The sequence below is a fragment of the Mandrillus leucophaeus genome, unplaced genomic scaffold, assembly GCF_000951045.1.
Source record: "Mandrillus leucophaeus isolate KB7577 unplaced genomic scaffold, Mleu.le_1.0 Scaffold117, whole genome shotgun sequence".
Lineage (NCBI taxonomy): Eukaryota > Metazoa > Chordata > Mammalia > Primates > Cercopithecidae > Mandrillus > Mandrillus leucophaeus.
In genome coordinates this window covers 2,900,272-2,916,245 of record NW_012099987.1, presented here as the reverse complement: position 1 = coordinate 2,916,245, position 15,974 = coordinate 2,900,272, and the positions used below count along the sequence as shown (strand labels likewise).

General features: G+C 50.8%; 2 protein-coding genes across 3 annotated transcripts in view; both read right to left on the bottom strand.

Moving 5' to 3' along the window:
* ANKRD2 (ankyrin repeat domain 2 (stretch responsive muscle)) overlaps positions 1-7,113 on the bottom strand; it is an 11,748-nt gene extending 4,635 nt beyond the window's left edge. For both annotated transcript variants that reach the window (XM_012000462.1, XM_012000470.1), the window contains exons 1-4: positions 6,685-7,113; positions 1,699-1,800; positions 1,203-1,361; positions 996-1,103 (exon numbers count right to left, since the gene is read on the bottom strand). In XM_012000462.1, the coding sequence (XP_011855852.1) occupies positions 996-1,103; positions 1,203-1,361; positions 1,699-1,800; positions 6,685-7,110 (795 nt within the window). In that variant the 5' untranslated portion in view covers positions 7,111-7,113. The remainder of the gene's footprint in view (positions 1-995; positions 1,104-1,202; positions 1,362-1,698; positions 1,801-6,684) is intronic.
* A 1,233-nt stretch (positions 7,114-8,346) lies between these two features.
* Positions 8,347-11,716, bottom strand: UBTD1 (ubiquitin domain containing 1). The gene is made up of 2 exons (XM_012000450.1): positions 11,492-11,716; positions 8,347-9,415 (listed from the first exon to the last, which is right to left on the bottom strand). The coding sequence occupies exons 1-2, from the start codon at positions 11,664-11,666 to the stop codon at positions 9,030-9,032; spliced, it is 561 nt and encodes a 186-aa protein (XP_011855840.1). The 5' UTR covers positions 11,667-11,716; the 3' UTR covers positions 8,347-9,029.
* Positions 11,717-15,974: the final 4,258 nt, after the last annotated feature.

Here is a 15,974-nt window from a genome sequence, read left to right as displayed (position 1 = left end):
AAAAGAAAAGAAAATATGATTGCACAACATTGTAAATGTAATTAATACCACTGAATTGTACACTTAAAATGGTTAAAGTGGAACATTTCATGTTATGTTTTACCATGATAAAAAAATTAAAATGGGCCAGGAGTGGTGTCTCAAGCCTGTAATCCCAGCACTTTGGGAGGCTGAGGTGGGAGGATTGCTTGAGCCTGGGAGGCGAAAGCTGCAGTGAGCTGAGATTGCACCACTGCACTCCAGCCTGGGCGACAGAGTGAGACTCTGTCTCAAAAAAAAAAAAAAAAAAAAAAGAAAAGTACTATACCATAAGAAACAAAAATATCATCTCTTAACACATGCTTGATAGTTTCTTCATTCATTCAGTGAATACTTACTAAGGTGCTAATATTCCTTTTTTCCTTTTATGAAAAAAAAATTTTACCAAAAAATATATCTATATCTATATCTACATAGAGAGGACAGGGTCTCATTCTGTTGGTTAGGCTGGTCTTGAGCTCCTAAACTCAAGCGCTCCTCCCACCTTGACCTCCTAAAGTGCTGGGATTACAGACAGGAGCCACAGTGCCCAGCCTAATATTCCATTTGATCACCATAACATGTTGTGAGGGAAGTAGGCCATTTTACAGAGGAGGAAACTGGGCAGGAAACCGACCCAGCCACAGGTCCCATAATTCGTGAGTGAGAGAGATGGGATTTGAGCCCACATCTTCTGGTCCTGGTCTATTTTTATTTGATTGCATTTTTTCTTTCTTTCCTAAACAAACATGTGACATTTGTTGCTTTGCAGGTGATTCAAGTTGGAAAAGGGTTTAAGGATTTAGGTCAATTCCTGTGCGGGGAAGGGACACCCCATTCTGAGCGCCCCAGCCGCCCACCCATCCAAAGAACAACCGTGCCTCCTCTCAAATAGGCTCACAGTGGGCTGCCCAGGAGCTGAGCAGAGTGGGTGGCAACTGACAGGGAGGCGGGTCAGGGGCGGCTAGGAGCATCACCTGGTCGCACGTGTCAGCTGATCCCCCGTCAGCCAGGAACTTCTCAATGACCTTCATTTTCCCCTCCACCGCGGCTTTCAGGAATGTCTCCTCATCCACAGGGCCAGTCTGCAGGTGTGGACGCAGCAGTCACGGGCCGTCCCGGCGATCAGAACCCTCCCGGGCTCCCCCTCCGCCCCCTCGCGGTGTCCTCCCCAGGACCCTTACGATCTCCTCGGGCTCCGGGGGCGGCTCCTGCGAGGCGGCCAGGGCGTCCCGCTTCTTCTGCTTGCGTTTCTTCCGCAGCTCAATGAGGTTCTGGATCCCGCCCACGTGGATGATCTCCCGCCGCAGGTCCAGGGACGTCTTGCGCACGCGCTCTTGGCCCTGCGCGTGATGGCCCATTAACCCCCAGGCTGGGCAGAGAGTCTGGGGGGCTTGGGAGACCTCTGAGCTAAGCTGGTGGGGAGGGTGGGGTGGGCAGGAAGACCTTCTCAAGAAAGAAGGAACCAAGGTCTATCCCTCCTTTCAGGCCTAGATGGCTCTCAGATTGGGGGAATTCTGACTCAGTAGTTCAGGGGCGGGGCGGAGATTCTTCAGGGCTAGCAAGCTCTCCCGGGGGTGCTGAACTGCTGGTCCATGGGCTACGTGGGGAGAGGTGCAGACAGGCCATGGCTGCCTGGCTGGTCCCCTGGGTGTAGACATTGGGTCCTCCCCGGCTTACCTTCACCTTCTGCAGGGCTGCACTCTGAGCCCCGTGGTGCTTCTCATCCTCCAGTACCAGCAAGTCCATGGGCAGCTTCTGGCGTGCGTCTCCCCGGAGTTTCTGGTGATCCAAGGAGGGCACCTTCTCCAGGACCCGAGGAGACAGGCAGCCTCTCCCCCAACCATGCCAAGGACACCCCACAGGAACCAACTCCTGGGTGGTCTCAGAGTCCTTCTGGCTCATCCTGGAGAGCCCCCAGCAAGAGCAGGGCCCCTGGAGAGGCCCCCAAAAGGGGCGAGTTCCCCACCTCAGCTTCAGCCCCAGTCCCAACCCTGAGCTCAGACGCCTGCCTGCTGACTGGCTTGGATCCCTGCAAAACAACATTAAAGGCCACCAGAGTGAGTTTGTCATAAGATTAGATATATTCACTCTTTCAAGCACCAAGATTATTATTTTCTTTACTTTTTTGGCATTAAAAATTCACTTTGGCTGGGTGTGGTGGTGTCAACCTTTAGTCCCAGCTACTGGGGAGGGAGTAGCTGGGACAGAAGCATTTCTCAATCCCAGGGTTTCGAGACCAGCTCCAGAGACATAGCAAGATCGTGTCTCTAAAAATAAATAGGCCAGGCACAGTGGCTCACACCTGTAATCCCAGCACTTTGGGAGGCTGAGGTGGGAGGATCACTTGAGCCAGAAGTTTGAGATCAGCCTGGGCAATATAGTGAGACCCCATCTTTACAAAAAATTTAAATAATTAGCCAAGCATGGTGGATTTTGTTGTAGTCCCAGCTACTTGGGAGACTAAGGTGGGAGGATTACTTGAGCCTAGGAAGGGGAGGTTGCAGTGAGCCAAGAGCATGCCATTGCACTCCAGCCTGAGTGACAGTGAGACAGAGAGAGAATGACCCTGCCTCAAAAAAATAAATAGGCCAGGCACAGTGGCTCACACCTATAATCCAAGCACTTTGGGAGGCCGAGGCAGGTGAATTGCTTGAGCCCAGGAGTTCGAGACCAGCCATAGGCAACATGGCGAAACCCCATCCCTACTAAAAATACAAAAATTAGCCAGGTGTGTTGGCACACACCTGTAGTCCCAGCTACTTGGGAGGCTGAGGCATGAGAATCACTTGATCCTAGGAGGTGGAGGTTGCGGTGAGGCAAGATAGTGCCACTGTACTCTAGCCTGGGCAACAGAGTGAGACTCGGTCTCAAAAAAATGAATAAAATAAATAAAATAAGTTTTAAAAACAAGCAAATAATTCACTGATGAAATAATTGTGATGAGAGATGATTATATCTTAAATGGTCTTACTTTGCAATATAAAATTTGGCAACTCCTTTGTTAGATACTTTTTTTTTCTCTCTCTCAGATTTCACTGATTTGTGAAGTCAAGAGCTTGGAAACTAGTGCTTTCAGGGGAACTTGGTGATGGGAGCAGCAGCTCCTCAGCCTTCAGCCTGAAACCTTCTTTTCACTGTAATCCAGGTCCAACTGCCTGCCAGGTCTCTGCATTTGCCCTCTGATTTTCCTGGACTGTTTCTTCTCTCTTTGTGATGTGCTGGCACCCCCATCTCTGCAGTCCCCACCAGGCAGCTTGTGTGGCTATGAGTCCAGGAACAATTGCCCAGGTTGGAGGGTCCTGAGTCAATGTGGCAGCCGGGAAGGAGGCCACGCTTACAGACCACTCAGGTCCCTTTCCCATTCCTCCCTGAGCTCCCACATTTGCTCCTTCAAGGTGGTTTTGAGAGCCGATTTCCCAGGTCTTCATTCTGAAGGTTCTGTTAGCCACTGCTTTCTCCCTTTCATGTTGGGCTTCATGGTTTGAGGTCTTAGTGCTGGCCTAACCTGAAACACTGCATCTTCTTCCAAGAATGAAAGATAACCTGGGGCTGCAGCTACTGCTGCATGTGGGACTTCGGCTGGGCTCCTCAGGGAGCACCCAGAGGGCCAGCTTGCATCTTTTTTTTTTTTTTTTGAGACGGAGTCCCGCTGTCACCCAGGCTGGAGTGCAGTGGCGCGATCTCGGCTCACTGCAACCTCCACCTCCTGGGTTCAAGCGATTCTCCAGCCTCAGCCTCCCGAGTAGCTGGGACTACAGGAGCATGCCACTATGCCCGGCTAATTATTTTTTGTATTTTAGTAGAGATGGGGTTCCACCATGTTGCTCAGGCTGGTCACGAACTCCTGAGCTCAGGCAATCTGCCCGCCTTGTCCTCCCAAAGTGATGGGATTACAGGTATGAGCTACCACACCCGGCTATAATTTTTGTTGTTGTTGTTATATAGATGAGAGGTTTCTATGTTATCTAGGCTGGCCTCGAATGCCTAGCCGTGCCTCCTTTTACACCAGGACAACAGGCCTGAGCCACTGCAGCTCCCAAGCTTGTGTCTTAATCATCTTGGTGTCCCCAGCATCTGTGACAGGCCCTAGCACATAGTAGGTGCTTAGTGACTGGTGAATGAATGAATGAATGAATGAGTGAATGGATGATGGCAAGCAGGCTCAGCATCTCTGCTAACCCTTAAGTTCTCAGTGATGACCTAACCCAGTAAGCTCACCACAGTAGAACTCCAGGCCCTGCGCTGGCCTCTGGGACCCTCCTTCCCTTCCCACCCTGGGGATGGGGCACAGGCTAAACAGAGGTTCTCCTCCAAGGACGCTGCCAGGCTGGGTCCTGGTAGAGACAACTGGCGACTCTAATGCTCACCTACATCTTCCCCAGACCCTAGAGCCCTTCATTTCAGGTTTGTCTTTGTGGGCTGACATACAGTAGGTGCTCAGTAACTGTTTGCTGCATTGAATGTGAGTTCACGAAACATACAAAGCTCCCACCTTACTTCATAGATTGTCATGCAGATTAAAAGAGAGAATGCCTGTAAAATGCTTAGCACAGGGCCTGGCACTGGTGTGCTGCCAGCTCTGTAGCTATATTTATTGGATGAATGAACGGAAGAGGACTCTTCTGCATCCCCTCGCTGAAGGTCCCTGTGTCTACTGGCAGCAGTCCAGAACTGGCATAGCAGCATGACTCACCTGCCTGGCACCAGCCAACCATAGGCACACGCCCTTGGGGGAGTGAGAAGTAGGATTCCTAGAGATCCACGGATGCTTGCCCCAGCCAGGGCTCAGTCCAAGCTTTTTTCTGACCTCATCTCTTCTTCCCTTGGGGTCCTGACCCTTCCTTCCTCCTCACCCCTCATTCAGTCACACTCTTTTTTTGAATGGCATCTACCTCCAAACTGATTCATTTCCTCCCCTCCACTCCTGTTAGGGCCAGCTTTTTCCAACAAGTCCTCAGGGCCATCAGAGCTGCCTTCCTAAAATAGGGCAGATGACACCAATCTCCCGCACTCGGTAACATACAGTGGCGCCTCACTACCCACAGAACATGGCCCTCTCTGGCTTGTATCTCTCCAGCCTTAGCCCTGCTACCAGACTTTCTCAAAACAGCCACGTTTTCACTCATGGAAACTTCAGCTCCTGCATTTCCTGAGGCTGGAATACCCTCCACCATCCTGGACTCCACTGAGACCCCTTGAAGGCCCAGCTCAGGTATCCTCCTAACCACAGAGGAGTCCCTTTATTTATTTATTTATTTATTTATTTATTTATTTACCCAGGCTGAAGTGCAGTGGTGCAATCTCAGCTCACTGCAACCTCCGCCTCCCAGGTTCAAGCAATTCTCCTGCCTCAGCCTCCCGAGTAGCTGGGATTACAGGTGCCTGACACCATTCCTGGCTAATTTTTGTATTTTTAGTAGAGACGGGGTTTCACTATGTTGGCTGGGCTGGTCTTGAACTCCTGACTTCAAGTGATCCACCCACCTCGAATCTCAGATCTCAAAATGCTGGGATTACAGGCTTGAGCCACTGCACCTGGCCCTGTCCACAGAGGAGTCCTTGAAGGCCCTCAGAACAATTCATGAGCCCCTTGTGTTCCTCCACTTCTGATTCACACCTCTATTTAGTCATTTCTTCCCTTTGCCTTGTTTTTTAGTTGACTATGAAACCGACAAGTGGGCTAAAATGAATGCTGGGTTGGTAAAAAGAAGGCATGGTCTGGGCCTTATTGGTCCACCCATTTCTACAGCTCTGGACTCTTGGCACAGCCGACACTAGATGAAGTATTAGTTTAAATAAAATGAAGAGTAGGGGCCGGGCACGGTGGCTCACACCTATAATCCCAGCACTTTGGGAGGCCGAGGCGGGTAGATCACCCGAGGCCAGGAGTTCGAGACCAGCCTGACCAACATAGTGACACTCCATCTCTACTAAAAATACAAAAAATGGTGGTGCATGCCTGTAATCCCAGCTACTCAGGAGGCTGAGGCAGGAGAATCGCTTGAACCCAGGAGGAAAAAGTTGCAGTGAGTCAAGATTGTGCCATTGCACTCCAGCCTGGGCGACAGAGGGAGACCCCATCTCAAAAAAAGAATGAAGAGTAGTACAAGCCAGCACCCCCTGCCACCGCTCCACTTCCTTATCCCAGAGAAAATGCAATTGCCCAGAACACCACATTCCAAAGGTCTCCCCAAGGGTGGCCAGCAGGCTGGCAAAATCCATGCTTCCTTTCCCAGCATCCCTTCCTCACTGTTCCTCACTCTCTTCTTCAGTGGCCAAACACTGGAGTTTCCCCTGCCCCAGCCTTCCAGTCCATCACTGGAGCATCACAGGGCCACACATTCCTGACAGTCCCAGGGGGCACCCAGCTGTCTGCTTTGTACAGCCCACTGTCTCTTAAGGCCCAGGAGGGTGAGCACTCTTAGGAGGCCCAGCCCAGCTCCCCACCCCACTGACTCGGTTTTGGAGGCTGAAGCCTCAGTCTTCTGCTGCCAGCAATACCCTCTGCCAGTAATACCCTGAGACAGGAATGAGGCCCAACTGGGCCCCTGGGGACATCTACCCCCCTCCCCACCACAGGTGTAGCAGACAGGCTCTCCCTCCCCTTGACAGCAGAGCTGGATCTCCTCAGACTCCCTTGGGCACCTCTACCCCTGCCCGCACCTCATTCTCCTCCTCCTGTGCCAGCCGCTGCTCGATGAGCGCCGTGGCCTTCTGTACCGCTTCGGAGTCCTCCATGGTGCCGTCCATAACCGCCTCTGCAGGCCACAGCGCCTCGGGGGCTTTATAGGCCAGAGCACCCACCCCTGCCCAGCTGGGCGCCTTTGCCATGAGCTCACTGGCCCAATTCTCCACCTGCCTCCCCCACCTGTCACCTTCACCTCGGGCAGCCCCAGGGAGCAGGGGGAGCCAGGGCCAGGGAACAAGGCCAGTTGCCCCGCCAACTCCTGGCCTACTAGAGCTGGAGGGCACCGTGTCCCAAGAGCAGGGCTGCAGGAAGGAGCCTCTCCAGCCTCTGTCCTGAGCGCTTGGGCCTGGCTGGGCCTTAGCCAAGGCAGCTGGGCTGCACAAGGGACCTGCCGGCTGCATGCTCCAGCCCAGATGACAGTGCCCCCTGCTGGATGCCTGGAAACCCTGCTCAGCCAGCTCCAGGAAGAGGGCCTAAAAACCAAACGTGGGGACCCAGGACAGTTCTGTACTCCCAGGCTGTCCTGCAGACAGGCCCTGCTGGCTGTGAGGAGGGTCACACTCTACTTGTCCAGCCCAGGGCCGCGGTAGCAGGAAGGGCAGTTGTCTCCCTCTTTGATCACAGCTCACGCTGCCCTTAGGCTCTCCGGGGTCCCACATGCTCCCCAGTTAAGCACCACTGCATTTGGCTGGGTGACTTTTAGTCACGAACAAACCTTATCAAATCTGTCTCCTCCCTTGGTAAGTGCTCAGGGAACCTCTGCAGGGCTTACAGAGTCTTGCTTCAAGAGAGGGGTCTCCGGAAAGCACTAAGCCCAGCTGGCAAGGAGCAGCAGCTACTCTGGATCCTCCTGCCCTCCCAGGGTTTCCTTGCCAGGCCCAGACAGTGCTAGACTTCCCTGGCCAGGAGGCTGCCCATGCTCACTGAGAAGGAAAAATACTCCCAACTGGAGCAAAATCAGATCTGTACTTGCCCAGTTCCACTGAGCTCATTGTGACTCAGGTTAACCTGCTAGGGAACTGCAGACACCCGGCCCTGTGCTTCTGTAAGGCTCACCTGGCTGGTGGCTGCTCTTAGCTAAATAGCCTTATATAAGATTCCCCTCTCTTCAGATACGCACACATTCCCCTAGGAAGCATGAGGAACTGGTTCCTTTTCCTCTCCGGTTCCCTTGCTGGGAATCTGACACAAACCTCTGACACATGATCTAAATCTGTCAGAGATTTTGCTTTAACATCACGATGGGTACAGCGTCTCCAAGGGCCGGAAGCGAGCCCCTCCTGCCGCAGGAGCAGACCACCTTCCTGAGGTGCTGTCTTCGCCTTGCAAGCACTTTCACATCTGTCTTCCTGCTTAATCCTCCCAGCAACTGATGGAGGAGGCAGGGCAGGTAGCATGGCTCTGCTTTAAAGAAAAGCAAAGAGGGTTCAGAGGTTAAGTGGCTTTTCCTGAGGACTCATGAGGACACCAGGGGAGCTGGGATCAGGGCCCAGAAGACTGGCAGTTCCAGGCTCACTCTGCTGGAGATGGCATGCCCAGAGCAGCTGGGGAGGCCAGGCATCCACCTGTTCCCATACCAGAACAGCTCCAGGAGCCCCACAGGGCTGCAGGAGATCTCAGTCAAATGCCAGGCAAGCGAGAAGGAGCAAAAGGCTTTATTGATAAATATGCAGATATGTCTGTCCACAGGGACCTGCTGTGGGGGCCACGACGAGGCTGCAGACCTCCCACTGCCTGGGTTATAGCCAGAACATGGCCCTGTGCAGACCCTGCCACGACAGCCCAGCCGTCCACCACCCGCCTCATCTCTGCCAATTGTGCTGGGGGCAGAGAGAGGCAGAGGCCCGCCTCAGGCTTCCCGAGCCCTGGGGCTCACGGGTGGTTCCCTCCCTTCCAAGAGAGTGGCACTGTGCCCAGGGGAGAGCCAGGGGATGGGGGCAGAGGAGGGAGACAGCAGCTGCTTCAGACCCTGAGCAGAAAACCGGAGTGAGCACAGCTGGCAGCACCAGATGACAGATCTGGGCTCCAGGGGCCTCCTGGCTGGCCCTTGTGGCTCGAACCTGCTGCGGGAGAGAGGCAGGGTGAGGGCCCCGTTCGCCTTTTCTCTGACAAGGTTGCAAGGCCTGTGTGTGGCCGCCTGCTCCCTGGGTACCGGGAACTGGTGGCACGTAGTGCCCTGAAAGGCAGGGTCCCTTCACAGCTTGCCCATCAGCCAAACTGAGGGGAGGGCCCCTGCAGAAAATGACAGTACTGGAAGGCAGCAGCAGGGCAGAGGCCTAGTGCTCCAGGCGGGGCCTCTTCCCAGGGGTCTGTGGGCCCATCAGTCCTGGGGTGGTGGGGGCTGGTTGATGATGACCTGGATGACAAAATCTTTCTGGATCTTGGTCTCCTGGAGCCGTGTGCGGTCTGTGAGCAGCTTCCCGGAGAAGAACCACCGCTGCCACGATGGCTCGATGCCCTCCTGGGCATGCAGCTGCCTCTTGAGCTGCCCCACCGTGTCGGGCAGGCTGGCGCTGAGCCTCACGTCCTTGCCTGTGGACAGGCGCACCTTCAGCGGGAACTCACGGCGCACGCTGGGTGGGGGCTCGGGGGGCTCCAGGCTCTCCTCCTCCATGTGCTCCAGGAGCAGGTTCACGGGCGGTGACAGGCAGTAGATGGGCAGCTGGTAGCGATTGCCCAGCTCATCGTAGCATTCACAGAGGGTGCCTACAGGAGAGGCAGGGCTGTCAGAATCAGCTTGGGGATCCACTATCATGGATTAAATGTTTGGGTTCCCCCAAATTCATATAGTAAAACTCTAACCCCCAGTGTGACTGTATTTCGACACAGGGCCTATAGAGAAATACTTAAAGTTAAATGAGGTCAGAGGGTGGGGCCCTGACCCTCTGGTCCGCTGATCGGAAGGATGGTTCTTTTTTTTTTTCTTTTGAGACAAGATCTCCCTATGTTGCCTAGGTTGATCTCGAACTCCTGGGCTCATGCAATCCTCCCACTTCAGCCTCCCGAGCAGCTGAGACTACAGGTGTGCTCCACTGCCCTGGCTTATAGTTCTTGTAGAGACACTAGAGCACTATCTCACTCTCCACTCGCTCCCCATGTGAGGACACAATAAGAAGGCAGCCACCTGCAAGCCAGCAAGAGAGTCTTCACCAAAACCTGAACTGGCCAGCACCATGATGCCAGATTTCCCGGCCTCCAGAACTGTGGGAAATAAATGTCTCTTGATTAAGTCACCCAGCATGTGGTATTTTGTTACAGTAGCCTGAGCAGACTAATACACCTGCCATGGCCACCCCACAGTCAGATCTCCCTAGGACAGCCTGATGACTAGGTGTACAGGACTGGAGTCAGGAATACCTGAGCTGGCATCCCAGCTCCACCAGGTGCTGACTTTTTCATCCTGGCATATTATTTTTCATTTCTTCACATGTGCCAGATGCTGGGGTTACAGGAATGAATGAAACAGCACAGCTCTGCTTTCCATGGGCCTTAGTGTCCTTACTGGTAAAATGTAATGCATGCAGAAATATGTTTATTGTCTCTTGAGCACCTACTAAGTGCTGGGACTGGACTAAATCATGTTATATGTATCTTGCTGAATCCTAATAATTATCTCCCCTTTACAGTTGTAAGACACTCAGGCTCTAAATTTGAGAAGCTCCTTGCTAAAGGCAACATAGTTAGGAAAGGGAAACATTCAGATTGAAACCCAGGTTTGTGACCAGGCACAGTGGTTCCCGCTTGTAATCCCAGCACTTTGGGAGGCCAAGGCGGGCGGATCACCTGAGGGTGGAAGTTCAAGACAAGCCTGACCAACAAGGAGAAACCTTGTCTCTACTAAAAATACAAAATTAGCTCGGCCTGGTGGCACATGCCTGTAAACCCAGCTATTCAGGAGGCTGAGACAGGAGAATCACTTGAACCTGGGAGGCGGAGGTTGCAGTGAGCCAAGATCGCGCCACTACACTCCAGCCTGGGTAACAGAGCTTGAAGCTGGGAGGCGGAGGTTGCAGTGAGCCAAGATCGCACCATTGCATTCCAGCCTGAGCAACAAGAGTGAAACTCCATCTCAAAAAAAAAGAAACTCAAGTCTGTGATTCTAGAGCTCCACTGTTACCCTCTGCTTTACATGGCCCCATAAGGCTACTATGAACTTATGTGAGTTAATGCAGTGGAAGTTTCTAGATCAGTGTCCAGCACATAATGACCCAATAAAAGGTCAGTGCCTTTGGGACGTCAAGGCCAGTGGATCACTTGAGCTCAGGAGTTTGAGACCAGCCTGGCCAACATGGTGAAACCCGGTCTCTATTAAAAATACAAAAATTAGCCAGGCGTGGTGGCACATGCCTGTAATCCCAGCTACTCAGGAGGCTGAGGCAGGAGAATTGCTTGAACTCAGGAGGTAAAGGTTGCAGTGGGCCGAGATCCCACCACTGCACTCCAGCCTAAGCGACAGAGTAAGACTCCATCTCAAAAAAAATAATAAAAAATAAAATAAAGGTCGGTGCCTTGGATGTTCTAGGGTCTCAAAATGCATTTGTGACACTGCTTTGCAAGTTTGTTGATGTCTTTCTGTCATGTCATTAGGCAAGCACAGACTGTGTCTCATTTTCTCATTTTCCTTGTGTACCCACTCCTGGTCCACGCTCAGTAAGGGTTGCTTGAAGGAATGAACACGTGAGTAACCACCTGCCCCACCGCTCCACACCCCTCAACACCCTCAAACTGTGCTGGTGACCCCCGAGCTCCAGCGGGGATAAAGCCCTGGCCCTGCCCACTTACCATGAGGCAGGGTGATGCTGGCTCCATCCAGGATGGCCTGGGCCAGCTCGTGGTCGTTGGCTTCAGCAGCATAGGCGGCGGCCTTGAGGGCATCCCAGATCTCCTTGCGGCCCTCAAAGGCAGGCGCTGTGTCCCAGAACTCATCCCGTTTGCTCCGCAGCTGCCCGTCAGTCATGGGGTAGTCGCTCTTCCACTTGAGCCGCTCTTTCTTCAGGGGCTCATTGCGTCCTGGGCAGGACAGAAGGAGAGGCTCAGCATCTCTAAAGCTACTTGAGCTGCAACCTGCCCTCCCCCTCCCCTACCCTCCCAGGCCAGACCCTGAAACCCTGCTGCACTGGCTACTAAGTATTCAGGTCTCTGAAGCCCTTCCTAAATAGCAGGGAAGAGTCAGGAAACTTCACATAACCAACCTAGGGACATAAAATAATTGTGTCAGCAAAGCATATGCTACCATTGTTTTTGTTGCCTTTTTTTTTTTTTGAGATGGAGTTTCACTCTTGTTGCCCAGGCTGGAGTGCAGTGGCATGATCTCAGCTCACTGCAACCTCCGACTCCCAGATTCAAGCGATTCTCCTGCCTCAGCCTCCTGAGTACCTGGGATTACAGATGCCCACCACCACACCTGGCTAATTTTTGTATTTTTAGTAGAGATGGGGTTTCACCATGTTGGTCAGGCTGGTCTGAAACTCCTGACCTTGTGATCCGCCCGCCTCGGCCTCCTGAGTGCTGGGATTACAGGCGTGATTGAATGAATGATCATGTGGGGCAGGGCACGGTGGCTCATGCCTGTAATCCCAGTGCTTTGGGAGGCAGTAGGATCGCTTGAGCCCGGCAGTTCTAGACCAGTCAGGGCAACATGGTAAAACCCTGTTTCTACAAAAAAATTTTAAAAAATTAGCCAGGCACGATGGCACGCTCCTGTAGTTCCAGTTACTACTTGGGAGGCTAACATGGGAGAAATCACTTGAGCCTGGGAGGTTGAGGCTGCAGTGAGCTGTGATGGTGCCACTGCACTCCTTCCTGGGCAATAGAGCGAGATCATGTCTCCAAAAAAAAAAAAAAAAAAATTATTAACAATTTTAACATCTTGTTACTAATGTCGCACTGTATAGTCACAAAGATTTTTTTTAAGAAATCGTAATCAACAAACTCCCCCAAAAATTCCTGCAGCATCTGACAAATAAAACAATTCTGTCAAATGTCATTTTTCTTGTTACCCAGCTCCAAGTGACTCCAAGACAACTCCAAACCACAGTCAAGACTGAGGGCAGAGGCGTCTCTCAAAGGCTTTTGGAGGCTCAGTCATCTCAAAACTAAAGGCAGAGTGAGCCACAGGAGTGAGATGTGAAGCACTCTGTTTCCACTATAACTCAGGTCCTACGCCGAGAGGCAGAACTAAGGCTAGGGGCCACCACCAGATTGCTCCCACTGGCTGGGGCAAAAGGAAGAGAATAGCAGGCACTGACCTCCGCTGAGAAAGAATCCCAGGCAAGGCTTTATTTATATACACGATCCCATTTCATCCTTGCTTAGGCAGTAGGTATTACTATTGCTATTTCACAGGTGATAGGACAGATTTAGAGAGATTAAATGACTTGCCCCAGGTCACACAGTGAGTGAGGGTTCCACCTCAGGTCTGACTAAATCCTGTAGTTCACCATCGGAATTCACAGTGTAGGGGCAGAAAACTCTAAAGCTGAACATTTAATTTAAAGTGTTCCTGGGGTGGTGAGGTGGCAGAAGGAAAGGCAAACCCTCTTTGGAGGAAAATAACTTCAAAGCAGGCCTCTAAGAATTCCCAAGATAAAGTTCCAAGAAAAATAAATAAGGTAATCGTTTTTTAAAAAAAATTTCAATATGCAAGGAAACAAGGCAGTACAAGCTTTACTGGCAAAAACAGCAGATGAAAGAATCAGATTTGCAAAGACTTTGGATAGATTATGAAATACTGAGTTAAGGGATGAGGGCCTTAAAAATATGAATAAGAGATTATAAAGAATGATCAAGGAGATTTAAAAAATGTTTAATTTTTGTGGGTACATAATATGTATAACCAGTAAGATCTTAAAAGAACCATATAGAATTTCTAAAAATGAAAAATATAGGCCGGGCCCAGTGGCTCACACTTGTAATCCCAGCACTTTGGGAAGCCAAGGCAGACGGACTACTGGAGCCCAGAAATTCGAGACCAGCCTGGGCAATATGGCAAAAACCTGTCTCTACAAAAAATACAAAAAAATTAGTCGGGCATGGTGGCATGCACCTGTAGACCCAGGTTACTTGGGAGGCTGAGGTGGGAGGATCACCTGAGCCCAGAAAGGCTGACGCTGCAGTGAGTCAAGATCACGCCACTGCACTCCAACTCCAGCCTGGGTGACAGAGACCCTGTCTCAAAAAAATAAAAAGAAAATAAAAATAGAAAAAGAACAATATAATTGAGATTCCGATGTCTTTTTTCTTTCTGAGAGACAAGGTCACTCTGTTGCCCAGTCTGGAGTGTGGTGGTGTCATCATAGCTCACTGCAGCCTCAAACTTCTGGGCTCAAGGTATTCTTCCCCAGCAGCCTCCCAAGTAGCTGGGACTATATAGGGGACCCTATGTCCTGCTAGGTCTAAAATTTTGAACTGAATTTCCAGAAGGATACAATAGGGAAAATGGGAATGAAGCAACATTCAAAGAAATCATGGAGATGTCCACTCCCCCTAAATTGATCTATAAATGAAATACAATTCCAATATAATTCCCGTCAGTTTTTTCCCAAGGAACCTGGCAAGCTGATTCTAAATTTTATATAGAAGAACAAAGATGCTCCTAGAAAAGAGTCAGGTGGGAGAAGTTGCGCTGCCATGATCAGCATTAATTATAAAGCTACAGTTGGCACAGTACTGGAACAGGGACAGACTGTTGGACAAAAAAAAGCCAAACCTGGTAAAATATTTGAAGAGATTTATTCTGAGCCAAATGTGAGGGCCAAGACTTGTGATGCAGTCTCAGGAGGTTCTGGGAACATGTGCCCAAAGGGAGTTGGATTACAGCTTGGTTTTATATGTTTTAGGGAGACTGAAGACATCAGTCATTACATGTGAGATATACATTGGTTTGGTGTGGAAAGGAGGGACAACTTGAAGGGGTGGGGACTTAAAGGTCATAGGTGGATTTAAAGATGTTCTGGTTGGCAATTGGTTGAAAGAGTTATTATCTCAAGTCCTCAAATCAACAGAAAGGAATGTCTGGGTTAAGGTAAGGAGTTGTGGGCCAGGTGCAGTGGCTCACACCTGTAATCCCATGCTTTGGGAGGCCAAGGTGGGTGGATCACCTGAGGTCAGGAGTTTGAGACCAGCCAGGCCAACATTGTGAAATCCCATCTCTACTAAAAATACAAAAATTAGCTGGGCGTGGTGGCAGGCACCTGTAATCCCAGCTACTCAGGAGGCTGAGGCAGGAGAATCGCTTGAACTTGGGAGGCGGAGGTTGCAGTGAGCCAAGATTGTGCCACTGCACTCCAGCCTGGACAATAAAAAGTGAAACTCTATCTCAAAAAAAAAAAAAAAAAAAAAGATAAGGAGCTGTGGAGACCAAGGTTCTTATTATGTAGATGAAGTTTCATAGGTGGCCGCCCTTAAGAGGCAATAGATGGCAAATGTGTCCTATTCAGACTTTTAACAGGTGCTGGATTTTTAGCTAATCTCTTCAGGATCAGAAAAAGACCTGGAAAGGGAACGGGATTCTTTACAGAAAATGTAAACATACCCCATAAGAGACAGTTTTGCAGGGCCATTTCAAAATATGTCCATTTGAAGGTACAGTCCATTTGAACTTTTATATGGATGCACTTTCTTGCTTGGCCCCAACCTTGTCCCAGATACCAGCCCTCTAGGCAACTGTCTTCCAGTCCTCCAGCAGGCTAGACAGGAAATTCGCCAGGCTGCTAATCTTCTCTTGCCTACTCCAGATTCCCAGCCACATGAAGACACCCTAGCTGGACGATCAGTTCTTGTTAAGAATCTGACCCCTCAAACTCTACAACCTCGATGGACCAGACCCTACTTAGTCATCTATAGTACGTCAAATGCCATCCACCTGCAGGACTCTCCCCATTGGGTTCACTGTTCCAGAATAAAACTGTGTCCGTTGGACAGCCAGCCTGATCTCTCCTCTTCCTCCTGGAAGTCGCAAGTACTCACCCCTACTTCCCTTAAACTCACCTGCATTCCTAAAGGATAACAGTAACCTTTATAAGCCTAACACATCCTTTCATTTTTATTAGGTCTCTTCTTCCTTACCCTACTCTTTACAATAGGCTTTATGCAATCACCACCCCCACAACTTGGATTGCACCCTGAAAACTTGTCATCCCTACTATCTTCTGTCTAGTCATACCCCTATTCGCCATTCTTAACTACTCATAAATGCCCTGTCCCTGTTTACACTGCCAGTTTACACTATTCCTCCAAACCATCGTAGTGGCTGTCTCCTAGTACT